The sequence below is a fragment of the Meleagris gallopavo genome, chromosome 1, assembly GCF_905368555.1.
Source record: "Meleagris gallopavo chromosome 1, MGAL_WU_HG_1.1, whole genome shotgun sequence".
In the NCBI taxonomy this organism is placed as follows: domain Eukaryota; kingdom Metazoa; phylum Chordata; class Aves; order Galliformes; family Phasianidae; genus Meleagris; species Meleagris gallopavo.
In genome coordinates, this window is record NC_139404.1 from 70,805,418 (window position 1) to 70,831,977 (window position 26,560).

Below are 26,560 nucleotides of genomic sequence, written 5' to 3' on the forward strand. Positions count from 1 at the left end.
GCCGTGGAAAGCTCTGATGAAGGGAGTGAAGGCTCAGGTTCTACTTGTGCTTTGGATGCTCAATGCACTGTCTATCTACATTATTGGAGAAGCACTCCAACACTTTTAGGAAAACTGTTAGGTGATGAAATTTTGATACATATCTAACTACTTGTAATCAGTAAAAACTTGCAGTAGTATCTTTGTTTATGTCAAGTTGGTATGTGTGATTGTATATCGGTATATATTTGCTTTGTGGCAGATACGTGTATACGTATTTCTTCCTCCGAGAGAGAGAAAACCACTTAATGTCTGGTCCCACCAGTGCTCAAGTGTGCACTTGCAAGGCTGGTGGTGAGCCTCTACTAAAAGGCTGATGCTTCTTGTGTTAGTGTCAGTGAGAAAACTCCCGTTAAGTTCAGTGTGTTGCATAGGAGAAAGCCGGAGTATAAAAGTACATACGTATTTAACATTTGATTAATTACTTAACTCCTTTCCACCAACCTATTTAATCCCTTTGAAGCCAGATTTTACTAACACTGTCCCAATTAAACACTGGTCGTTACTATTCATTGTGTCATTATAGGAGAAGTCAGTTTCCTGGGAGGCAACCCATTAAAACAGCAGCCCCGGTCTGAAATGCCCCAGTTAAACAGAGGATCCTTTAATGATAATTTACACGTATTTTTGTACCTTGCATCTCAAATTGCTTTTTTGGAGGGAGGCAGTTCAGCGACGCTCTGCTGATAGAAGTGGTGATAAGCAGAAGGTAAACTCACAGTTACACCTGGCTTTTAGAAAGTTGTCTGGGTTCTTGAGCTTCCCAATGACACCTTGCATCGTGAAGTCTTCTGACAAAAAGTTTCCTGATAATCTGCTTACTGTGTGAGAAGGGAAAGCGGGGGCAACCTGTGTTTTTGGGCAGTAGTATAGTTCTGAGCTGCAGTCCAAAAATTAGCTGTTTGCATTTTTTTGCATGCGTTTGTTTTGGAATATTTGTGATTCAGTGCCATAAGCTGGGTATCCCCAGAGCAGCAGCAAATCATAAGCAAGTGCTTCTGAAAATGTTCTCTTTGGCCTTTGCTTTCTCTTTCTGTGAAACAGGCATAAAATAATAATGAACCTATCTCTGCAGGGTAGTGGTGAGGCTAAGTATTTGTAATGCAACATGGAAACAATGATGTTTATTGCAGAAATGAGTGGCAGAGTGAGTGGTCTGATTTGTTCCTGGATTTTTAGGTCACACACTATGTGAGGTGGCAATGGTGGTGTTCTGTTTTGACTGTTGACACTTTGTTGGGGGACTTGTAACTTTCCCAGGGGTCGGTACTGGGGCCTGTCCTCTTCAGCATCTTTATTGATGACCTGGATGAGGGCATTGGGTGCACCCTCAATAAGTTTGGAGATGACACCAAGTTGGGAGGAAGTGTTGATCTGCCTGAGGGTAGCAAAGCCCTGCAGAGGGATCTGGACAGGCTGGATTGCTAGGCTGAAGACAGTGGGCTGAAGTTCAGCAAGACCAAGTGTCAGGTCCTGCACTTTGGCCACAGCAACCCCAGGCAATGCTACAGGCTTGGGGCATAGTGTCTGGAAGACTGTGTAGAGGAAATGGACCTGGGGGTATTGACCACCACTCAGCAGAACATGAGCCAGCAGTGTGCCCAGGTGGCCAAGAAAGCCAGTGGCATCCTGGTTTTGCTAGCAGGAGCAGGAAAGTAATTGTGCCTCTGTACTTAGCCTTGGTGAGGCTGCACCTCAAGTACCGTGTTGAGGTTTTGGGCCCCTCACTACAAGAAAGACATTGAGGTTCTGAAGCATGTCCAGAGAAGAGCAACAAAGCTGGTGAGGGGTCTGGAACACAAGTCTTATGAGGAGTGGCTGAGGGAGCTGGGATTGTTCAGTGTGGAGAAGAGGAGGTTCAGGGGAGACCTTACTGCTCTCTGCAACTACCTGAAGGGAGGTTGTGGTGAGCTGGGGGTCGGCCTCTTCTCTCGTGTAACTGGTGATTAGAACTAGAGGGAATGGCCTCAAGTTGCACCAGGGGAGATTCAGGCTGAATTTTAGGAAATACTACTTTTCTAGAAGAGCGATCAGGCACTGGAATGGGCTGCCCAGGGAGGTGATGGAGTCACCGACCCTGGAAGTGTTCAAGGAATGTTTAGACGTTGTGTTGATGGACATGGCTTAATGAATGAGTACTGCTGGTGATAGGTGGATGGTTGGACTAGATGTTCTTGTAGGTCTTTTCCAACATTGATGATTCTATGATTCTAAGCAGTCAGAGAGAGCAAGAGCAAAGACAGGCTACCACAGCTTCTTGCGCATCTAACAGCAGAGTTGAGGCAATCGATTCTTTTGCTGGATTATTTTTTAGGACTACAATGCAAGCCAAATTTAGCCAATATTGGGTCTAGTGTTGCTGAGTTGTCTTTGGGCAGTATTTTATTGGAGAGCAGAGGACAACTTTTTGCCTCGTGTATTTCTTTAGTGGCACATGGAACTCGAAAGTAGATGATAATTGTGTTTTTGTTTTTTTTTTTCTTTCTTTCAAAAATGCCACTGTTGGGTAGAAAATAAATGTGGAAAGCTTAGCTGAAGTTAAGTTTGTTTATGGAATGTTTGGAGCAGCAGTAAATAATGCATTTTGAATGGAATTAGGCCTTTCAGTGATAGATGATATTGCTTCTTGACTGTAATACTACTGAGCTCTAAAGTGAACTGGGTATAGCAATTAAGGAAAACTACAAATGATTCTTCATCTAAATGATTTTCCAAAGGTTATCCCTTGTTAAGCTGCATGCAGTTTCCTTTGCTTTAGGGTTGTCCTTGTATAGTTTGCAAATAGTGTCAGCACTGAAGCAGTCTGGAGAGAGGACAAGGTGGGTAAGAAAGAGAGACAGGCAATCACAGTGTCGGTGTTGGTCGGTGTACTGTGGAATGTTTGCACATGGGAATTAATGGTATTGTAAATCATTTTATAAATGTGTATGATGCTGAGAGTAACGCTGGGTGTGACTGAGAGAGTTAAATAGCCCCACAAAAATACTTTGAATGTGACAGCTGGATTTTGCATGTTAAACCATTAACAGCTGGCTAATATTAAATGCAGAGTTTAGATTTTCAATTCTATAATTAAATGAAAATTTGTTGTAGATAGGAACTAGAAGTGATTTCTTGTTGTGTGAATTGTTATTTTTTTTCCCCAGCTAGCCCAAGTAGGGTCTGAGCAAGCTTCTAAATTATTCGTTTTGAAAATGGGGAGTTAAATCTAGAGGAAACCAACAAAGGAGCATCCTTAAAACTGATGGGATGTGGTAGAAAGCGAGATTGTTTGTAACATTCGTTTTTCAACCAAGTACGGATGAAGTGATTTTTTTCCATTATGAATTCAGTGGGCTCCTCCAAAGCATCTATTACTGGAAACTAGGAATGTTTTCTGAATTGTATGGGAACCTGTGGAAATCCAGGAGCTTGGAGTTCTACCAGATAAATGAAATGTTTAATAAAATGCCAGAGATAGTACTACCAGAATTCAGGGATAGAATTATCCAGTTAGGGTGAGGCATTCAGAATCTGCAAACCACATTTTCTTTTGTTCTCCTTTTTTTCCCCTTAAAAGGACTTGCTGTAAAATAAGCCTCCATCGTTAATGGTGCACTGTGAAACTCTGCTGATGTGCTTGAATGTTGAATGGAGTAAACCCAACACAACAGCAGTATCGGGGAGCTCCTTCCCACTCTCTTGAAACTCATCTGGTGTCTTTGCTGGAATTGCACCTTTTGACAGATGTCTCCTTTTTTTTTTCTGGTAGAGCAGAACCGCAGAACATTGCCACAGCACACTACCCCTTGAATGGCAAGTTCTTTTCTTTGAGTCTGCCCTGTGTATAAAAGCACATGAAAGCCAGATCTTCTCAAACCTGTCCAGGGTCGGACATTACAGGCAGTAAGATTTGAGGAGCCAGATTTGAGGAGCCAGAAGCTCTGGGGCAAGGCTCCGCTCTCCTGCTTGTCAATAGAAGCCACTGGAAGAATCGTTTCCCAGTGGATGGGTCCTTGATGCTACATCAGCAAGGAGTGATTGGGAGATTTCCAGTGAGCCCCACTGAGGTGCAGCTTGAAGCCTGTAGGGCCAATAGGATGTCAGTGGTGAGCTGCCCTTAGCGGTGGCTCTGATTTGGAGCGGTGGCTCACCACAGCTCTAGAGAACCAGCTTTCTCCAGTTTAAAAGTGGACAGCCTGGTGTGGGTGCATGTAGCTGCTGTGACTGTGGAGATGAGGAAGAGAAGGGCTGAAGTTTTTTCAGAGAGGGACAAGGATCCTGCTGTGTCCCAGGGTACTGGGAAGTTACAAGAACCGGGGTGCGGGTAGAGATAAAATGCTTTCCTCAGATGACAGTCTGAGTGGCTGTTGCACTGTCAAGTGAGTTCAGTGAATGGGCTCACTGGAATAGGATTTGGGGAAAGTGTAGGAGTAGCTTCCAGGGGAAGAAAGTTATAAGCTGTAAAATATTTCATGGTATGTGGCCTGGGTTGTGTACAGTGTGTTGCCCTGTAAACACTGGGCTCAAACACAGCGAAGGTAGTGCCTTAGTAAGTCACCCCACACCAGCTGAATCATCAGAACCACCGTTGACTGACCATGTGCTGGCTTTTGTTACCTCCCAGATGAGATAAATCACAACTTCTCTTAAACCTCAAAGCACTATCAGAGGGAATTAATAGTATATACAGCCAGCTTGATCATGCTCGTGGACAATAGCTGGGCTCTGCAGGCTCAGAGAAGGATGAAGTGAGGTATTTCCAGTTTTTCTTTTCCCCCTGGCAGGTTTGAGCATGGCTCTTCTGCTTAACAGAAACAGTGAGGTCTCCTTGAGCTAGTCAGTCCTGTGCTATTGATCTTGGTTTGTCTGCTGATAGGCCTTATTTTTTTTCCTGATTTTAGGAAACAACTCTGTGGAGAAATGAAAGGGAAAATGAGCTCAGGTTTCAGCTAGAGGTCAAACAGGCAATTAAACCTGTAGCAGGAAAGGAACTGAGAACAAAACAGAAGAGATCTGTATATTGCATTTTGAATTCATGCTGTGTGTTGGTTCTGGTTATAGCATATTTTACTGATTATTAAGAGGGCTTGTAGTGGCACTGGAAAATAAACAGAAATGTGTAGTGAAGTTGATGAAAAGCCTGGGGAACCTTCCATAGGAAGAGAAGCTAAATTGCCTGTGACTCTTCAAATGACTCAGTTTGGAAAAGGAGACTGCTGAGGGCGATATAATAGAGATCTATAAAATCACACAGTAGTAGTGTATGGGGAGCAATTACCTGATAGTACACAACTACACAAGCAATGAAATTACCACTGAGCAAGTTTGAAACAAGTTCTTCCATCTGTGTTAAATTATGGAACTCACCGCTGCAGGATGCTGCAGAGGCTGTAAATACAAATGGATTTTAAAAAGTGGGTAGAGGAATACATAGAAGATTTTAATCCTGACAGCTTTTACTGGGGGAAAAAACCTCTGTAATTACCATGGGAGAAGATTGCTTTTTCTATTAAGATTTTCCTGAGATGGACTTCTTATCCTTTAGAGACAAGATCCCAGGCAAGACAGACATGCTTTGATATTATACAGGCATGTAGATGCTCCAGTGTAAAATTCTGCAAACTATAAGGCTGGTCTCAAGTAGTTGTTAGTCTCCTCCAAATTGTTTCTGAAGTCTCTGACTCAACCCCTAACAGTCTTGATTTCAAGAGCACTTGTTATTTGTGAAGAGAGTTGAGGAAGAATCTGTCTGTGAGTCTTCGAGGGTCTTGTAAAGTCTGGATTGCTTGGAGTAGCAAGAGGTTGGTTTTGTTGCTTTAATTATTCAGATTCAAATGAAAAAGGGGAAAACCTTCAGGGAATACATAGAAGGGGAATTACAGATCAGTGCTGAAAAACAGAAGTTTTCTGGTTTTGAGGGACAGACATTGTTTACTTCCAGGAGCCAAAAGTGGGTTGAACTGTGCTTTTCCAAAAGTCTCACAGTTCCCATTATCACCCTTATGAAATGTGTTTCTGAAGAATTAACTCTTTTTTTTCATGTATGCAACTAGTGGTGTCCTTACAGGAGGCTGCAGGGATGGGGACAGGATCTGCTGCTTTGCTACCTGGCCAAATGCTGTGAGCAGTTGCTGAACCATCTCATTTATGAAGAAGTGCTGTCCTTTGTACAGACCTTTGTGAATTTTTTAAAGCAGCAAGGAGAGGAATTGATTTACAAATCAGTTTTGATAGTTTTGCGTGTGTACTTTATTCTTTGTCTTAAAGAAAGACTGATTCATATCTGTGGAGAGCCATTAAAGCACTGATGTGCAGCTAAACATGGTCTTTAGCCTAAATCTAGGTCTCCTTTCTGCTAACCTATACAGTGTTCATAAGTATCTATGTAAGTAATTACATAGCCTCATAGTTTTCCTTAGCTTTTTGTTAAATCTTTTGATTTTGGAAAATAATGAATTACTTTATTTGATGAATGATTGATTTTTATTTTTAACATGATATTTATGATAGACTGTATTTGGCTTTGCAGTGAAATGTAATTACGTATACAACCACCTTTTGTGTCCCCCAAACCCTGAGAAATTAAAGTGATCTTAAATAAATAAATTGATATTTGTACTTGAAAAGGAAGCATCTGGTACATTTTGACATATTTTTTAATTGATTCAAGTTTTCTTTTTAAGCAAATTTTTTTTTTTGTGATTGCACTGATTGCTTGTCTTGCTGATTTAGTGAGGTATTTATTTATTGACTGGAGTAAGAAAACAAGCCTTCCATTTCTGCAGCTCCAGAGCATTTTCCAGCTTTGTAATGGGTATATTGGCTAAATGGAAAGAAGAAAATACTCTCTGTATCTGTTGTCTAAAACGGTCTTGACTCCATGGGAAGCTTGGGCTTAGGTGTACGACAGTGGGTCCCACTAGTTCAAATGATACGACTTTTATTCATGCTTTAGTATAGTTTTGTACTCGGTATTTACCTTTAAATTTCCTTTTTTTTTTTTTTTTTTTCTTTTTTCTATTATAGCTATGACTGGGTCTCAGTACACTTGTTTAGGTTCACATTTAGATGAAGTGAATTAGAAATACAGCATTAGACAAGCTTTTTCTGGCTTCCTCAGGTTATTCTTCATTGTGATTTTTCTAATGGTTAGTGGTATGACCCATCTTCGTTAGCAACGTAGGGCCAAAGCAATAGAAAATGAGCTGACACTAGGGGTATTTCTCCAGTTCAGCCTCAATATTTGGCTTTGCAGACAATAGGGGAAGGCATCATAGATGCACAACAAGCTTTAAGGTTCCAAATGAAACAAAAAACTCTTAAAAAAAAAAAAACAACAAAAAAACAAACCTTTGAAAGAACAGATTTTAACATTCATCCTCTAATATAGGTGTATGTTTTCAAAGGTACTTGAAAGGCTCCATTAGCTCAGTGTTTTAATGTGTTTGTTGCTGCAGCCAGTTTCCTTTGAGTAAGAGGGAGCTGTGATTGCCCTTCTTCATTAGTGTGTCTTCACATAGTTCCTTGGCACTTAGAGCTGCAGAAAAATAACACCATGCTCTCCCACATGGTCTCCTCAGGCTCTTTTGCTCGCTTCCTGCCTGAGACTCCCTTCTCACTGTTCTCTTGGGACATTATGTGATCCTTAGATCGGTCAGTCCCGTCGCTAGTGGTTTCCCTTCATGCTAATGGGATGAGTACCGGCTGAGTACCTTGCAATCCTACTGCTCCTGCCTAAGAGGCGAAGGGTTGTATGGTGATGAAAGAGTCTATGTAAGCAAGCATTTCAAGGCTGAAGTTTCTGTCTTGATTTTCATTAGAGCTCCATGCTTATGCTGCTCTGAGCAAATCTGTCTTGATAAGCTAAATACACAGAAATTTACTCAGCGTTGCTGCAAGGTACAAGCTTTCACATGGGATGGCCCTCTACATCTGGATAGATAGGTAGCTGTTGGAACCAAATGTGGATCTGGTATCCATGTTTCTAGTTACCTGCTCTAAGCAACCTCTGGGACTGTAGCAAATTTCTCAAGTTAGTGGAGGAAGGAAAACGGGAGCAACAGAAACAGGGCGGGATTGGAAGTGAGGGATTTAAGAAGGAAAAGGAAAGAGTTTGCTGTGACAGGAACTCCAAGTTGGGGCCTGTTGTAGAGTCCTGTGAAAATCATGAGCATTCTCCTACAAAGGTCTTAATAGGCAAAGAGAAGCTGAATCAGGAATGGTTATTTTTTGTTAGAGAAATCCAGCAAACTAGGAGGGTCAAAGGTCAAATGGAAATATCCAGCATACACCTCGTACAGTGAAGCTATCAAATTTACTGCCAGAAGTTACAATGCAGGACCAAAAAGGAGATGCTTTTCAGTGGATGGTTTTTATTAGATTAATCTGTGTGAGACCATGAATTGCAAAGATAAAGATGCAGTCCTTGGCTCAGAAAACACCAAACTTATGAATTGCTGGAGGAGCATGCAAGAGAGAGTTTGTTTCTTATGTTCTTGCCCTGAGCATTTCTTACTGGCTGTTACTGGAGATGTGGTGCTGGCCTTTGCAGACCCTTGGTCTGACCAAGCCTACTGTATTTCTGTTTTTGTTTAGGCTTCTCATACTTTGATGCTGCACTCTCCACTGATACCTCTGACAGATGGAAAAGTAGTAGTTGAGAAAACCGCTCCCATGAATCAGGCCTACTGCTCTGTTTCTTGCTGTTGTTTTGATATTTCCTCAGCAGAGGCAGTCTGACCGTCTGAAATTTATGAGATGAATGTTCTTCAGATTATGAAGTACTTCTCAGTGAATGTTGTTCCAGAACACTCTTGGGGATTTTCCTGTCCTCGATTCTCCTCTTGAGCTGTGATGCCATTTATTGGCATAAAGGGCTTTGACCTGTTTTATTTTTCTAGGTTCTTCTTAAGATTTGGCTGATAGAGGGTGGAAAAAATAATTAGATTCTTAGATAATCCAAATGCTACGTGCTGTGCCAGCCACACCTCTTCTGATGGTTGATAAGAGACAAGTGAACACAGTTCCTTGCAAGATGAGGATGTGTTTGTTTGGATGACAAACAGGCAGCTGCATGACTGTATTGCTGATGAACAGGTGTTATACAATACAGGGACAGGTCCAGCACTTCCATTAATTTATGCCATCAGCATGCTTGCAGCCTGCTTTGGAGTAACTATCTTAATCTGGTAGTTTGGTCTTTTTGCTTTTTGTCCCTTGACTCTTCTTTTTAGGTTCCTAACAGCTGAGAAAATTGAGGAGGAAGTGTTACTTACCAAGTGCCTAGACTTCATTTTTCTACACTAATGATTAAGAAATGAGTAAGCTGGTAGACAGGACCTTCTCGCGGGACGCTGTGTAGACAAAATGTTTTCCTTTGGCACAAGTGAACTATTTTCCAAATCATGCTTGTCTTGCGCTAATGCAGTTAGTAAGCAATTAAAACTACAAAAGTGAGCTGGCTAAACGGGAAAAAAACCCTGCAAATACCTGTGTGTCCTCTGCCAAGTCCTCCAGCTGACATGTAAGCAAGCCAGCCTTGAAGTGCCACCTAACTTGTGTCCCCTTGCTTTGGGCTCCTTCTTGACTGCATAGCCTGAACATCTGAGATGTTACACCTGCTACCAACATGGGTAAAATGAAAAAGCCCTGTGCATATTCTCAAAAGACACTAGTAGCTGAGGGAATTTTGTTGTCCAGTGTTAAACACAAGGAATGTAATTTTATAATTTCATGCAGAATTACAGTATGTCCATGTGCCACATGCAGACTCACATATGTAAGCTTTCCCAGTTCAGTGTGAGAACACAGTAATTTTGCAGTCCTCTGGTTAAGGAATATCTTCTTTGCCCAAGTGCTGTGGATTGTCTTTTATTTATGACATCTGATATCTGTTTGCACTGCGCTCAACTTTTTGACTTTTGGATTTCCTGTTCAGACTTAGGCCTTGGATATGAATCTTGTTGAGGCATCATAGAACTGGGTGCTTGAAACAATGGCTGTGAACAAATGAGCTGTTAACTGTGCACTCTGTAATGCCACTGTATTTTTGGTCTGCGTGAAGCAGGACTAAATTTTCTGATGTGAGCCTTTTTTGGTGCTCTACCTTCTCCTTTATTGTATTTCCAAATGCTCATTCATGTACAGACTCCACACTGTGGTTTTTTTTTCTCAAGTAGCTGAAGTTTTTTACCTCTTCTTTTACATTACTGAAGCCCAGCTCTGAAAATAGTGGTGGCAAAATAACTGGGAAAACACAGCCTATGGTAATTGCAAGGTCCTTTTGTTCTTCAAGTTACTTGAAACAGGAGTTAAATGATACACCTGGTTTTAAAAAGTGGTGATAGTCTCTATCTGATCTTTTCTTCCCAGTGGAAAAAAAGCTAGGGTTTGATAACCTGTATGGCAATACAATGGTAAACTAGGAGTGGCGTAGACCATTAATGGAAAGTACCTTAACTTTGATTTCTTAACAGCTTGTTAGATGAAAGGGTAATCATAACCTTTCTGATTTCCCATTGCTGCTGGCTTGCATAGCATTTGCCTTAAATGAAAGGGCAATGCTCAGATCTCAACGTGTAGAAGTAGCAGGCTGCTCGCATGGCCAGGTCATTAACATCCTTCTCTCCATTTCTTGCACTCAGGTCTCACTGTCATCCATTGTTAATTCTGCTGGCCATGGCTTGTTAAGAAGCCCTAGAAACCAACCATTTTTCCAGGCACGAGTCATTTGTGCTGAGACATCTGTTTCTCTCATGGCCAACTAGTGTCTAGTCTCCTGTTTTGGCTCTTACTTACATGTTCTGTCAATTCCCTTTTTATGGTTATTCTCCTGAAATTCTGCCCTCTTTGTTAGTGATAAGTGCAGGTAGAGCATTGCAGGCTACCTTGTTGGGCTGTAAGCTGTTTGGTGAGGGCTTCTGTATAGAACTGTTTCCTTCTGAAGCACAGGGGGATTTGGTACTACTAGAAGTGGGGATCTTAGCATGTTATGAAGAGTCAAGATACAGTAGGCAAGGGAAAGTTATGACTACATCAGGAGGCCTGGATCTTCATCCTTCACTGGGTCTGCAAGTTCATGCACTCTTTTATGGTATGGAGTCGCACCTTCCCTCTTTCCTTGGGTAGTGTCTGTGAAGGAATATTTGCCATGTCCAGCTTCAGGCTGATGTTTAGTTGATTGCTTTGATGGGGGTCTCTAACTATTCTTTAGAGGCATTACAGCAGTGCATCATTGTTATTTTGCTGCAGAAGTAGTTTGAGGACGTTTGCTCAGGATAAGGTGGTAGCTCCATGCAGGATCTGTCCCACCCTTCCCCTTCCTCCTCCCTTGTGCTGGCACGGATGTTTGTGCAGCCATGTGCTGGATAGGGCAGTAGGTCCGGATTAAGGTGAACAGCCTGTGCTAGCACATGGAGATGGGTACAGGAGGGCAGGGCACATGTTTTTAGTGGCGGTGCCAATTGATCTGGGATTAATGTGCTGACGAAATTCTGGGTAAGGCTTTGGCTAGATGCATGTCACTTGAAATCACAACCAACGTTCTTAAAGATTCTCACCTGTTTTCATTACAAGGACTGTCCCTTTAGACTCAACAGAGTAATTTCAGGAAAACTGGTCAGTGTTAACTTTTGGCTGTTAAAATGTGGTTCTTTGTTAAGAAACTGTTTTCCTTTTTCTGATACCAGCAGAGGCCAAGCATCTCAAGCAGCACGGGCAGTTTGCATGAAGGGTAGAGGTGTTGCCTGGAGGTATGAAGGAACCTTCTGCTATCGGCATCAGGCCCCGCTGTCTGACATCTGTGGATTTCCAACTGTGCTGTGGCTTGTTTTGCATTTCTGAACATATCTTAGCTGTGCCTTTTACCCTTAATTGTAGGAGAATACTGCTTTAATATGAGAAGGTGCTTGCATTTATTGAGTCTTCTGAGGTAGACTGAGAACAGCAAACACTACCCCCTTCCTGCTTTATGATTGCAAATTTATGCTGCACTGTACTGCCAGGGCTGACAGACAGACTGGACCTGCTTAACCATGCATCAAAGCGTGAAGCTTCTCTGGGTCAGGGGAGGAAGTTCATCCCATGTGCCTAATCCAGAGGTCATTTCAGAGTTTCAATTATCTATTAAAACTGTATCCCTGAAACATGCAAACATGGAAATTATGCATTCAGCCCATAAGTGCTAGCTCTTCGTGAGCCACTTCACCACAGCTTTCCTGTGAACTCAATATATGCCTTGTATTAGCTTTGGCATGAAGAGTGTTTGTGACATCTTTTCTATTGAAAACTAGGCCAGCTCATAGGTTTTAGTTTATTTTTCTTAAATCTTCTATGCTAGCCTTGTGATGTGATTATAAAAATTTGCCAGCCTGGCACATGTATGCATTATCTTGGGCAGGAAGGATAGGTTTGGTTTAAAGGTATTATACAGAGGTACAGAAGGCTTTAGTTCACTCTCTGCTTTGCTACTTCGTGCTCTGTGACCTTGAAGTCATTTGATGTGATTGCCCCTCCATAAAGCGTAATGCCTAGAAAAATGGAATCTGATCTTCAGTAGAAACTGTTTGTGCCTCTGTAGCACGAGTAATTAATAATGATCTTACTGTAACCCCTACCGGTATAATTAATGTTGCTGGATTACAGTCAGTAGGACACATGATTTAACAGTGCCTGGATGTGGTTTTTGGGCAGTTCACTTTTTTTTCTTTTTTTTTTTTAACCCTTCTGTTTTGAACTCTTATTAGAAAACTCTCAAAGGCACTGGTCTGTTGGTTCAGGCATGAAAGCAAGCCTCAGCCATGTCCAGAATAATGAATTTAAAATTTAATGAAAATTAATACTAAAAATTCTACAATGTAGAACTGTTAAGCTGTCAGCTTATATTACCCCAGCACTAGAGATTTGTCTAGATATTAGTGTGAAATAGTGCTTTTCAGCTGATGTCTAGCTGAGGGACTTGATACACAGGTAATATTACTGCTTTTTAGTTAACTCCTTGTCCAAGAGTTCAAATGTGGGATGAAAAAAAATGTCATTGGTTAAGAAAACTTGGAAGTCTGGTCAGATTCCTAAGCATTTGCGAAGGGGAAAGTCAGTTTCTTTTGTTTTTATTTTGAGGTATTCTTGTACAAAGCGGAATGAATCACCATTTAAGAATTCCATTCTTAATTTGTTTTTCTAGACTCAAGGAAGTTGACTGAAGCAACACCTTTCCCTCAGAAATTAGACATTTTCTAATAATGACAGTTTCTCATTAGCTTTGCAGATGACTGTACAAACAGCAACAAAAATAGGAAATGGTGGCAGTACTAAGTAGCTTTACTCTTTCTTTTAATATATTAAATTGAAGGCCAGAGGGAGGTTGTGACAGGAGTCCATTGCATGTTTTAAACCAGTGTAAAACAGTGTTTTACATCCTCCTTATGACACCTGCCAGACAAGCAGGTGGTAGACCCTCACTATTTATTTTGTTCTCAACTCCCAATCCAACTAGCTGCCTCCATTCCATGTCTAGCCTCAAGTGAGGCTGGTGACATCCATACGGCTGTGCAGATGCTCTATCTTGAGTCTTGAGTTGGATGTCTGTCATATAGGCAGATGGTTGGGGAGGGATGCTACTTGCTGAATATTATTACACGTGAGCAGTGGACAGCAGCATCCTCTCTGCTGCTTCCCTGCAGCTGCAAGATGTGACTCACTGCCTGATTATCTGCCTTCTCTCCAGCACCAGGTCAAGACTTCACAACTTCAGGCCCGGCAGGTTTTAAGGCTGATCTTGCCTGGATAAGTCAGCTCTCCTAGATGTATGTACATTGTTGATGGGGGAGAAAGGAGAAAGGGATGGATGCTGGCTGTGATGAAAGGCTACCTAACTGCCCCATATCAGTGCATCACATGGAGTCATATTTTCCTCCCAAGCCTCTGTATTACGTGCAAGTTGGAAAACTAGGCTCACATACTTTGAGCGTGTTCATTTTTTTTCTTCTCTTCATTCTTGTCTCTTGTGAAATGTGAAACATTCAGGAGATTTTTCAGACAGGTATGAGACTGGTGCAGCAGCTACTTCATTAGGTTGGTTGGCTGTTCTCCAGCCATCTTTCATTCATAGTATCATAGAATAGTTTAGGTTAGAGGGGATCTTTGAAGATCATCTACTTCTAGCCCCTTGCCTTGAACAGGGACATCTTCCACTAGATAAGGTTGCCCAAAGCACCGTTCAGTTTGACCTTTGACTTGTTCATCTGACTGTTATTCTATTATCAGTTCTTTGCATGTATTGGAAGAAATCTCTATTTGTTGTTAAATTGTTTTCTTGCATATTTACAGTGCTCATCTTTCTTGGTTTTGTCTTTGGTGACATCTTGGAAATATGATTTCCTTCTCTCACCTCTCCATAGACAATTGTGCTCCATTCGTAGGTAATGTGATAGTAAAGTAGTAGTACTGCAGACCAGTTCAATGTGGATAGAATGACTGGACCTCTTCACTGCCTGGTACCAGCAGTGATGATTTTTTTTTTTTTTTTTAAGATTAGAAAAGAAATCTTAGCTAGAAGACTTGGCTATTTACAGATATTTCTTGGAATGCTGTAATCATCGAGAACAATTCCTAAACATCTGAAATAAAGGATTTTATTTATTTATTTATTTTGATGGAAATAAAAATACCTGATTTAGAAAGGTAGCTTCCATGCAAGCCCTGCTGAATGACTGTGGTAGCCTCTATGTTTCTCTGAAATACAAGGGCTGCCCTGAAAGTAATGCCTCCTATTTTATTAGGTTGGCCATTGGCATTATAAGTGGATGTTGGTGGTACAGCAGTTGAGGCTGAACCTTCCCACCAGTGTTCCATTACATTTTGTTACTGTGTGACAGATGGTAGCAGAGGGGCAGTCTGACAGAATGGTGTCTGACATGGAAGTGTGTATGAAGCAACAGTGTGTCATTGAATTCTTCCATGTGGAAATAAATGGTATGCGTTGACGTTCATTGATGCTCGCTTAACATTTATGGAGACAAAACAGTGGATGTAACCTCAGTGAGGGAGTGAGTGGTGCATTTCAGCAGGGGCGACAGCAACATGGAAGACAAGCCGTGGCCCAGATGGCCTTGGAGATTTTTACAAGCATGGCATGCAGGTTCTTGTTTGTCACTGGTGAAAATGCGTAGCTAAGGGTGGTGACTATGCTGAAAAATAGCGTTTTGTAGCCAAGAATTTGCTCTATCAAATAGTATTATTATACTCCTTGTATCTGTTACAGTTTACATGGAAATAAATAGGAGGCATCACTTTTGGAGCAACCTATTCACATCCAAAATATACTGTTGCCTCACTGTTAGTAGACTTTCTCTCAACTCTGTTAGCAGACAGAGCCTAGCTGTTGGCTTCTAGGGATTACTCCCTTTCTTTCCTAGGTTGGAAGTAGCAAGTTTTTTGCCACCTTGTTTGAGAACAGGCACATTCCAAGCTGCAGCAGTTGCTTGTACAGATCTGCGTCAGGTTGTTTGAGCAGCTGGACAGAGATTTTTGGAGCTGCCCCTGCTGGGCTTGGTTGTGTACCTGAGAATCATTTTGGTTGGATCCATCCTTGAATTGAGATTGGCTCAAGCAGTGTTATTGTGCAGTTATTACTTGGGTCCAGGACAGCAGAAAAGTAAAGGTGGTGTGTGTGTGTGTGTGTGTGTGTGTGTGTGTGTGTTTAAAGATGTTTGCAGCTCTGTAAATAATAATCCCTAACTCCTCTTAGGTCACTTCTTTCTATCATCTCCCCTTACCACCAGAGGTTGTTTCCATGTGTTTTACTGGGGAATTGAGAATTACTTTGGAAGTTAGGAGCCGTGTTAGCTACACCCAAGCTTTACAGAAAGGTGGTAGAAGTGCTGGGGGAGGGAGCTCATTTTGAGCATTCTTCCTTGCCTGTGGAATATCCCTAGTTCTTAAATGCCTTGAGAAAGGGCAGGGGGATAGGTTCCTGGAAGAGCTTTCATTGCCCAGGGGAACCCTGAAGAATTTTGCTTGTGCATGTAGCCATTTTGTGGTGAGTATAAATGCATCTTGCTCTGCACTGCTTGGAACTGGGCTTGTTTAGCACTTATGTCTCACATAAGGATGCTGCCCATTTTTTTGTTTCCCTCCTCACTCCCACAGTCTTGCAGAAGTGGTGTTTTTTTTTGGCCACCTGTGGTTTGAAGCAGAGCTGCTGGGGAGTGTGTGTGAGTGTGCGCACACAGATTAGAAAATGAGAGGTGGGGAAGCTCAAACAGCTTCCTGAAGTGTAGGAGTGCAAGTCAGAGAAAGGAAGGAAAATCTTTTTGAAGCTGTATCAGTGCTTTACACGGACAAGAATAGCAGACAGAGCATGTTGACAGAGTGGTCTGAAGATAAATGTGGCCATGTGACAAAGCTTTAGCACTGTAAAGATCACCTCTGTCCACTAGCAAAGCATACATTTACAACAGGAGTGCAGTTTTGTCAGCGTGGCTGGGCCCGTGGAGCACACTGCTAGTACAGCTGTGTTATCCAGAAGACAGCAGTAAGTCTGCACATGTCTGTAGGTCTGCACCTGCAGCCCTTTTAATCTATAGAGGAGGTGTGAGGAACAGCCTGGAGCACGTCTTGTAAAGGCACTGCAACTGGGAGGAGAGGTGGGATATTCAGCTAGCTGTTTTTCTGCTGCAGATTTGTGGTTTGTCAGGCTGGGTGCTAGTCCATCAGTGCTTGCATTCTTCCTCCAGCTACTGTAAGTATTTCCTGAGCAGGGTGAAATTCCTTGCCCTAAGCCAGCTGTGCCACATGTTGGCACCTGGTGTGCTGATGGGACAGTGGGGACTTGCTTTCCAGTCATAGGAGCAGCCAAGCCTGAACCTTCAAGACTTAGTTTACATCACTGTTTTGAGCTTCCTTCTCAGAGTTTTCTTGTTGCTTTCTCATCCATAAATGACAGCCAAGGGTTGTTCTCCACAGGATGTTGAAATGCTAATAGGACAGACTTTCCTTATTTTCCTGTGTTAGATTTTCCAGGCCTTCCTGCCCCACTGCCAACCTTTCCTGGATGGCCCAGTAGCTGAGTGATCTCCTGTTCATTTTTTTTATGGAGCACTGTGATTCTGGATACCGCATTAGCAAGGCTGTCTTTGCATATGATGTGGTCAGAAAGGGGCAACCTTCCTTCCCCCTTATGCAGCTGTGTAACAGCTGGATGACAAAAGTCTGCTGGCTGTCTTCTCTGAATTGTTTGGAAAATAGCTCAGCCTCTGCTTGGGCACCATGGAACAGGAAACAGTGTGGGCTTCCAGGGAAGTGATCTGCTGGGCAGAACTGGAGCTTGTATCCGCAGCTTTGGTTTTGTGTTCTCATCACTATTCCTAAAGGTGTATAGAAAGAAAATCTATATTGTTTCCTCTGTTTTTCTAATTGGGAAAAGGAGGTAGAGAGGAGCAGTGATGAAAAGGGAAGAGCTTATTTAGAGTGTGCTATTCTAAGATGAAAATAGCAACCTGGTTTGTTGTAGTTCAGTGCTCTGGGCACCTGCATCACATTTAATCATGTGTTTAACAATAGGCATGGCAATAGCTGCCATACAGTTCCTTCTCTTTTCAGGGCGTCATGAGCAGAACTGTTCACTGAACTCAGACTGCAGGGCCATTTCCACTTACCAGACCATTAGCATCGCCCAAGCTGCCAGGCCATACAAAGATGTACTTGCTGGTGTAAAGGGTGTCAACATCTGGCCTGTAGAACCTGCCTTACCAGTAAGGATTCAGGATGTGAATCAAAGAGTCCTTAACAGAAAGAAAGTGATACCATTTAGGTTGTGGGAGATGGAGACAAGCAGTTGTGGCCTGGTGGTTGGCTGTTGGGTTGAGCTGACTTGAAAAGGAGTTCCTGAGCCTCCAGGTGGACTGAGACAAGCCACTCAGAGGTAGCATGGGGTCACTGAGCAGACACTTCAGTACAGCAATGCTGTGACCCCTCTTAGTCATGCCTTAAGCATTTAAACGATGTCATACCTCAGTTTAGAAAAACACAACCTAAAAACACAAACAACAAACCTCAAACCAAACAAGCCGTGACTCTTTCTGTACGTCTGCTTGCCAGTCTTTAAAGAGGGCTTTGGTCTTCACAATCCTCCTGGCAGAAAATGTTTCATGATTATGCTGAGGGGCAGACTTAGGTCAGCAGGAGAAGCTTCTCTAATGAACCCAAGGGTTTGACACTAGGCCAGCCTAGTGTTTGTATGAAAGGCTATTTCTTGTTGCTGAGAAAACTACCTTTTCCAGAATCTCAACTCTGGAGCTGTTTGCAGGATGATAGGCTTACAGTGTTTAGGAGTGTTACAAAACCATATGTTGCCTGAGTTCTTTTCATACATTGTGCGAGACACTGTTCATTTTGGTCATCACTGAGGTCTTTGCAGCTGATTTTGGAAAAATATGATTCAGAACTTTCATTACATTGGATTTGCTCAGTGAGATTGTTTTTACAAAAGGATAAGTTTCAATATCTTATCTCTGGAATATACATACTTTGTTTCTTTTCATCTGTAAAATCCAAAATTTTTGCGAGCAATATTATCTTATCTTGGGGTTTAATCTGTTACAATTAAAACCAATTGGAATTTTCATTAATAATTGCCACTGAAATAGATTTCTGCTCATAGATTTGGAATCATATTGTTTTGCTGTTGTGTATGTTACTAATATTGCTATGTTATGTATCTACATTATATACATCATCATATGGTGTGTGTTATATTATACTGTTTTCTTACAGATTTTTCCTTGAGTGCCCTGCGTGCTTCTCTTTTGTGCCTCAGTTTCTCCTGGCAATAAATGAGGAATGCTACTCTATTGTCTTACTGTACTGAGAGGCTTTAACTGTTAGCTGTCTGTACAGTATGCAGTGGTCCTTAAACATGAAAGGGCAGAGTGGTCTGTATTTGTTGTCTGAGGTGTTTGAAACATTAGGTAACTTAGTTTCCAAGAAGGAAAAGCAAATTCTGTAAGGATTGAAGAGATTGAACTGGTGTCTAAAGATGAGTGAAAAAGGAAAGAAAAGACTGGTTAGTGGAAGGAGAACAGAAATCAATTATGCTGTAAAGGTATTACTGAACTGGTAATAATCAAGTTAGTTTGACCTCATAATTTCATAGACAGACAGATTGAGTTAAATAGCAGAAACATAGTGATTTCCCCCTCTTCCCTGCAATAGGTTAGTAGAATGCCAAAGCCGTGATTCAAAGGAATATTTTCTTGTTTCTATTCTGCTAAGGAAGGAGATGCATGGGACAGATGGAACTGGTGGTGCAGGAAGTGATTGCTCATCTTTGCAACATCTCGGAAGACCAAGATTAGCAATTATCAACCCTGTTGGAGTAAGGAATATACTCTTCTCTCTTGCAAACTTGCAATTTGTGATGCAAATGGACGAGGGAAGATGCATATAACCAATTTTGAAACTTGTCTTTACCATACTCAGGTACATTAAATTTATCTCAGATAATTTTGCTGAACTTTCATAACCAAATTAGTAGAATTTTGCAAAACTTGTATGACTTAGCTTGTCTCCTGTAAACATCTACTGAGATTTTTATGAACCTGCACTTAGTTTTGGCCAAATATAGGGTGAGTCTCTTGATATCTTGGGAGTAAAATAATTGAGAACTTTTATGTTTACATTGATGATCATGGCTAAAAGTCTAAAACAACAGCTCTTGGACTGAACATTTCCAAATTTGGAAATCTGAAATCCACATCTGGTTAGAATTTTTAGATGGAAAGATTTTATTCTTTAAAAAAAAATTCACTGATGCTTAAATTTAAACAGCCACAAAATAAATCCATCATGAAACAAACATTGTATGTAGTAACAATTACTTCTCTATTTAGAAAGGAATTGATTGCAGTGCTTGTCACCTCAGTATACTTAATTCAAACTACTAAATTCGTATTGCTCAAAGTCAGAGAGGGTGGTAGGTGAAAGCAAGATGAATATCATGGTTGAGCAGTCCTCTAGACTTTCTCTTGGGCTGCCTGTCGGTAAGAAAGTTTAGGGTTAATAATTTACTCTGGCTGCTCTTGATGTACCAAGAACACAGTTCTACGAATGCATGGGTCCCGCTGGGTTTGGGGGGGATTACTCATGTGTCTGAATGCCTGCAGGCTTGCAGCTCAGTTTTGCGTGATTATTTTTTTTAGACTCCTTTTTAAAAATACACAAGAATTAAGCAATTTCCTTTATGCAGTGCCTCAGCCAAAGCCCGCTGAAGTCTTCGGGAAGCCTCCTACTGTTTTCAACAGGCATTCAGGTCTATCCCATGTTCCTTATGGTCTGGTATATTCGGTGGGTACAGTGGTGGTGGGATGCTTAACTGTCTTAGTTCTTCTATATATGTTATCCTACTGTGATTTAGTTACTATGGAATAGGTTGCCAGCATTACTAGCAGCATAATTATTGTGAAATAAAAATAATAATATTGTGTTGATTCCAGAATTGTCTCCACATGAGGAGCTACTGCAAAATGAAAATGGTGCAACAGCTTCGTAGCTTTGTCTGCAGTAGTTGTGCTGCTCAGTTGCTCTCTGTAAGTAAGGTGTCTAGTGAGGTGAAACAGAGGTGAAAGGCAGTGATATGAATCCCTTTTTATATCAGGACAGCCTTCCTACTTTGAATGTTTACTGAACTATCGTTATCATAGTTTAAAAAATAAAACAATAACAACATCAAGCAACAACAACAAAACAACTCCAACCCCCATAACCCAAATGTGGACAAGCCCTTACCATGGACTGCAGCCAAACTCCTGATCAAGCAATCAGATCTGCGTAGGTGGACCTCTGTGCCTGCTACTTCAGAGGGATTCTATACGTGCAGGTACCCACCTATGCAGATCCGATTGCAGGATTGTGGCCCCATGCTAGTTAAAAAAACACAGGTGTTGCTTTTGGTTTAGGAGTGAATGCGCAAGGAAGCTGGACTGTGTCCCAGGTGGTTGAAAGCGTTGGAGCTTTGCTATTTTTGAGATCCCTGAGCAAGCCTACCTGTTTTTACATTTCAGTGGCAGCTCTGTTAATGGAGGTGTGGATAAGCAATCCAGACGAAAGATTTCTTACCACTGTCATTTTGCACTAGTGCAGAAGAAGCAAAATACTCAGTAAATTAACTCATATTGCGACATGTGTATGGATCCTATGAATGGTCTTGGAGCAGAGCCCAGGGCTGAGATTTTAGTTTCCATAATTGGTGCTTGAATCCTATGGCTCTAATGAGACCTGTATGCCTAAGCATAGTAGGTTTATTTACAAAACTGCTATGTTATTGTCTTCTATCATTGCTGTTCTTTTAACAGCTCTAACTTCTACATTAACGTGGGTACTGGCTAATACACTACACACATGCATGATGTTAATTCCAGACACTTCATGGTCCAGTTTTTGGTAGTTAATCCACATGATGACAAAGTACCCACTTTAGAAATAAAGCAGCAGTATAACCAACAAAAGAAGGGGAAAAAAACTTATTCAGTCCCTTCCTGTGTGATATAGAAGTTCATGCATGAATACAGATTTGAAGCATGAGACAAGTTAGTGTTTTTTCTCTTTGATATATTTTTTTAACTAATAAAATACGTTGAATGTGCTGTGTATTCTTACAACAGTGTGGCTTGTTAATTACATAAGAACAGGACTTGTATTAAGTGGCTTTTCCCCTGAAAAATGTCAAAAGAAATGATATTTTTATGTATTTTCCTTTCTAATAATAATAAAAAAGAAAATTCTACATCCTTTTACAGAAGAAATACATTTATTTCCTTTTTTTTCCCCATAAACACAAGGGCTTATTTTGTTAATCAGAACAGAAAATTAGTCATTTTTCTGTATTACTTCCTATCTTAAGATCTTGGCTATGAACATCTGTCCTAAAAATTGTTGAGCATCCTCAACTCCTGCCAAACAGAATAGATATGGAAGCTTATCAGTATGTCACTGATTTGGATTGAAAGAAATCAGGTTGAAGACCTGGTCAGACGTGATGTTCTGACTGTAACTTATCTAGGCTGAAGGGCTTAACTACTTACTGCTGTATTATGTCTTTTCTACTCCACGTCAGCTTTTACTCTCAGGTTTGCCTCTGTAGTTGCTTCCTAATCCACATCTTTTGGTATTATATGTTTATTTTGTTTTTTAAAAATTTTTAGTAGTATGTTTTAGATATTGATTTTTCCTTTTTCCTTTTTCCTTTTTCCTTTTTCCTTTTTCCTTTTTCCTTTTTCCTTTTTCCTTTTTCCTTTTTCCTTTTTCCTTTTTCCTTTTTCCTTTTTCCTTTTTCCTTTTTCCTTTTTCCTTTTTCCTTTTTCCTTTTTCCTTTTTCCTTTCCTTGTTGACATTTTCTTTGAATAGTGAAATTTTGGGGGAAATTGAGGTTCTTATTTCCAAAGCTACTACTTCTTCCCCCCTCCTGCCTTTGCAACTGTGTATATTGAGTATTTGCAGGGTAGAAAGTAGATGAGGAATTTGCCTCCCACTAGTCATAGGGTCACTTGAGATTTCTTGAGCCAGGTTTTCTCTGTATTTACAGACTGCTTTCTTAGTGGTGTGTATATATTGAAGTCAGTATGTTAATTAAAAAGCAAAGAAGTTAAGACAGCAAACCAAGTCTGTTTTAAAAATAGCAAAGAATCTATTTTTCCATTGTAGAGAAATATGAAAAGCAGATGGAAGGAATTTTTGGCAGTGTAAGTTGCTCTATTTGTTGTTGGGGAAGGGCTTGTTCTGGTGAGGTTGTGGGGAGGGACTTGATTCACGCATTGGAGTGCTGTGGGGCTGCCCGTCATGCTGTGGCTAAAGCACAAGATGGGCTTCAGGCAGTCTGTAGGCTGATTTTCAGAGCTGCAGGTAATTGAAATTATCTCTAGCAGCTTTAATCAGCAGGTAATTCATTGCCATGATATGCTTTCTAATCCCACTGTTACTCTGCTGACCTGCAACCACTGTTCTTCTGAATTGATTGGGCATATTTCCTGCCTGGGATCAGGAGGGCTGCCATGCAAACTGGGCTCCTCTGCCTCCTCAGCGATTATTAGTGTACTCTGTATGTTAATGGAAATCGCTCACTATCACGAGCCCTGCAACATCTGTTCAAGCTCCAATTTCATCTCTCTTCTAACCAGTGAGAAAGCAACCCCGCTTTCCAGAAGGATGGGGTACGTAAGTGAGGAGAAGAGCCAGAAGCAGAAGGTCTCATCAGCCTGGTGGGGCAAACTGTCCCTTCTTTCAAGCCCTTTCTTCTGTGTGATGTTTAACTGTTGTTGTGAATGAGAAGGCTTGCACTCAGCAGCACGTAGTCCATAAGCCATCTCTGTTTCCTGCTGATTTCATGTTTTGCTAGGAAGGACGCTGTGCAGGATGTTGAGATAGGATTAAGCAATGAGCCTGGGCATTAGCAGGTTGGCTGTGCTGAGAGACGGGCTTGGTCTCTTTCAGCTCCAGCTGAAAGGAGGTAGCTGTAGCCTGTCCTGTAACCACAGGCTTCTCCTTGGGCAGTTCTCCTGTTCTGCAGTTCTGTTGTCTCCTGAAATTGCCTGGTGCTGAGCCTTTCTTAAGGCTCTGTGATAATTTAAAAAGGAAGTGTGTCATTGTATTTCCTCTAAAGGTCCACCGATGAGAAATGTTGGACAAGATTCTGACTTGATAAAATTCTGTTTTGACATAATTGAGAAAGGGAGATTTCTCTCAAGGCTTTTCCTTGAAAATAGCTCTGTCATGAGAACAGCATCTTTTGCCTGTTGAAGATCTGCCTGTCCCTGCTGCTAATCCACCACCTGCAATCTCAGCTTACCCTAAGTGACAGCAGATGAGTTGGCAACAGTATGCTGCCTTGCAGAGATGTGCGAGTGATCATCCCCTGAGTGTGGAGATTAAGAGGAGTTGAAGTTTTTCATCTATGGTTCAAGTACTTCTAACAGGACAAAACCATTCCCAAGTAGTCTGGAGGCCTGTTTTCTGCATGAAACTTGAAGAAAATGAGGCAAAAGTTCAGTCAGGCTTGGTGGATTTGCAGAAGTGAAGGAGATTTGTTGCATCTGTATGAGTAAAATTTAACGGAATAACTCCTTTGTATTTTCTCCTGTCAGTGGTAGGTTGTTTTTGGTTTTGTTTTTGGTCTGCAAGCATCTTTGAATAAAGCTACCAAATTCTAGCTGAAATGGAGCAAAAATGGAATGAAACTGTGACAGCTGCTAGTTGTACAAACATCATCAAAAGCTCTTGCATATCACACAGAATAACAAGATATGGACTGTTTGAGCAGACCTAAAGTTTTCGGAAGCCTGAAGTCTCCTTTTTGCCAAAAGCTATGTGGGTGCAGCAGGGAGTCGTAACCCTAGTGCACAGCACATGCAGACCAAAGGTTCCACGTGGCTGTACCTCTCTGCTTGCAAAGCTCGGTCAGGCCCTGCTGCTTGGCCATCACAGCTTATTTAGTCTATTGCTGTCTGCATCAGTGTGACACTTAACAGTAAGAGTGGGCAACCGCAGCCTTTGTGGGTACATTCAGAAGCTAACTATGGGCTGCTCTCTGGGTGCAACTTATTATTGGCCTAGATCTGGTGTTGGCCTGCGAAGGGAACAAAGTTTCTTTTTATCTTGTTCACAGTTTCTGAAATTGATAGGTAGAAAAGGATAGAAAGGAAATGGTAGATAGCAAGTAGCGGGGTGGCTGCTGTAATACAGATTGTCCCTGTAAATCTGAGTGAGGGAACTGAACGCTGGCACCTGGAGTTACCATCATTGCTGTACAAGCTGGCTGTCAGGAGGTCCGTAAACAGGCATGGGTATGGGGAAGAGGGAGAAAGGTATTTTTAATGTATGTATAATATGTCAGAACACAGATTGTCTGATTTGCACTGGAATTTTTGGAGTTGGAGGATGTGTTGCTTTTTGGTTTCATGATATAGATTACAAGGTGTAACTAGCATTTATTTGGTGGAAAAAGGTCTCAAGGGAAGCTGGCCGCTCAAGATTTGTCCGCATTGCTCTGAGAGTTCATCTCATAGCTCTGGTTTTTCTTCTGCTCCTTCTCCCTTTTAAATACATAAACTTTCCTCCACCTGAGCTTTGCTTTCTCCTTGCACTCAAGAGAAACTCCTCTGTGTTGTTGAAGCTCAAGTTACGGACGTAGCTGAGAGAGAACAGCCCTGGTTGCATTAACTCTGCTGCTGCTGTCCCTTTGTTGCTAACCTAATGCCCCTGTTTAACACGAGTGCCACTTTTGTCTGGGCTTGAGCCCCCAGTGGTGCAGCGAAGCTCTGAGTTTTGCACTGTAATGAGTAAAGAGCTCTCGCATTGTGCCTGTCTGCTTGAGGTAATACTTGCTGATGGCAGGTGGTAAGGGGCAACATTCAGACCCCTGCAGTGATTTACTGTTTTAGAACAGCTAATTTTTTTTTAGGGTGCAAGAATGGAATAAAATATTTTTTCTTTTAGGAATAAAAAGACTGCATCGTTGTATTTATAGGAGCATACATGCTCTGTTCATTGGGACTTGCTGGCTTTTTTAGGTATGTAGTTGTCTGGAGTCTGTCCAGCTGGTGCCCGTGTGTTTCCATATAGGAAAATCTTCAATGTGCTTTTAAATCCTTCTCTCTCACTAACAGGTTTCTTTACTCTCTCACAAAACAGGAGCTCTGTGTACATCTAACAACAATTTCTGCTGCACTGAGGTTGCTGCATGCATCTCTGTTCTCACCATTTTCTTTTCCCCATGGCTTGGTGCATGTTGGTTTTTTTTTTCCTTTTTTTCCCCCCCCCTACCCAGCTGTTCCATAATTAAAGGCTTAGCTATGGCAAGGGTTATCGTTGCGCTGCAATGTATCACAGCCTGTGTCACCAGCCAGCTATTGCAAGTAATAGGAGCAGGTACTTCAGCTCACTAAAGAAACCAGTATCTCCATTTCCCATTTTTGCAATTTCCAGTATTCAGCAAAACCCTTTGTCAGTAAGAACGTATATGCTTACTCACAGGTTTTTTTTTTTTAGATTAGTTCATCTAGCACCAAAGATAAAGATCTTGCTTTTATTTTTACAGACTCACAGGTTTAGATGAGTTTCAGCACAGGTTTCTAATCATTACTGTGAATTTCAACATAAAAGTTAAAGTTGCAGTGGAGGTATGTAATGATATGTATGTATGTATAACATACCCAAATGTGCACACATAAGGCATGTGTTGAAAGATGAAACTTTGCCTGGGAGCCTGTGCACTCAGAGCAGCTTCACCAACTAATCCAATACAAAGTTGCAGCTTTCCTTACAAATGGTGCTACTCTGCTTTTAAATGTTTCCGGTCAGAAGCTTGGATTGCTGTATTTTTATTGCCACGATTCCAGTCTGAGCTGGGGTGGGAAGAGGAGAAGCTTTTGGAGGAGAAAATAAAGTTGTTTTTCTGTGACAGCTCACAAATTTGTTTAGTTTAGTACTAATCACAGTAGAAATGGGTCGGCAGGCAGGAGGCAGGTGGAGTGGTTGCTAGTGGAACAATGAG

The 26,560-nt window shown here is 41.5% G+C and overlaps 1 protein-coding gene across 7 annotated transcripts in view; it reads left to right on the top strand.

Moving 5' to 3' along the window:
- Window positions 1-26,560, top strand: part of ETV6 (ETS variant transcription factor 6) — a 129,334-nt gene that overhangs the window by 2,236 nt on the left and 100,538 nt on the right. The window contains exon 1 of one of the 7 annotated variants that reach the window (XM_085233395.1): window positions 19,291-19,393. The exons of 5 other annotated variants lie outside the window; for them this stretch is intronic. In XM_085233395.1, the coding sequence (XP_085089521.1) occupies window positions 19,298-19,393 (96 nt within the window). In that variant the 5' untranslated portion in view covers window positions 19,291-19,297. Of the gene's footprint in view, window positions 1-19,290; window positions 19,394-19,440; window positions 19,498-26,560 lie in introns of those variants that run through there. One more of the 7 variants, XM_010716083.4, reaches the window with a different exon arrangement.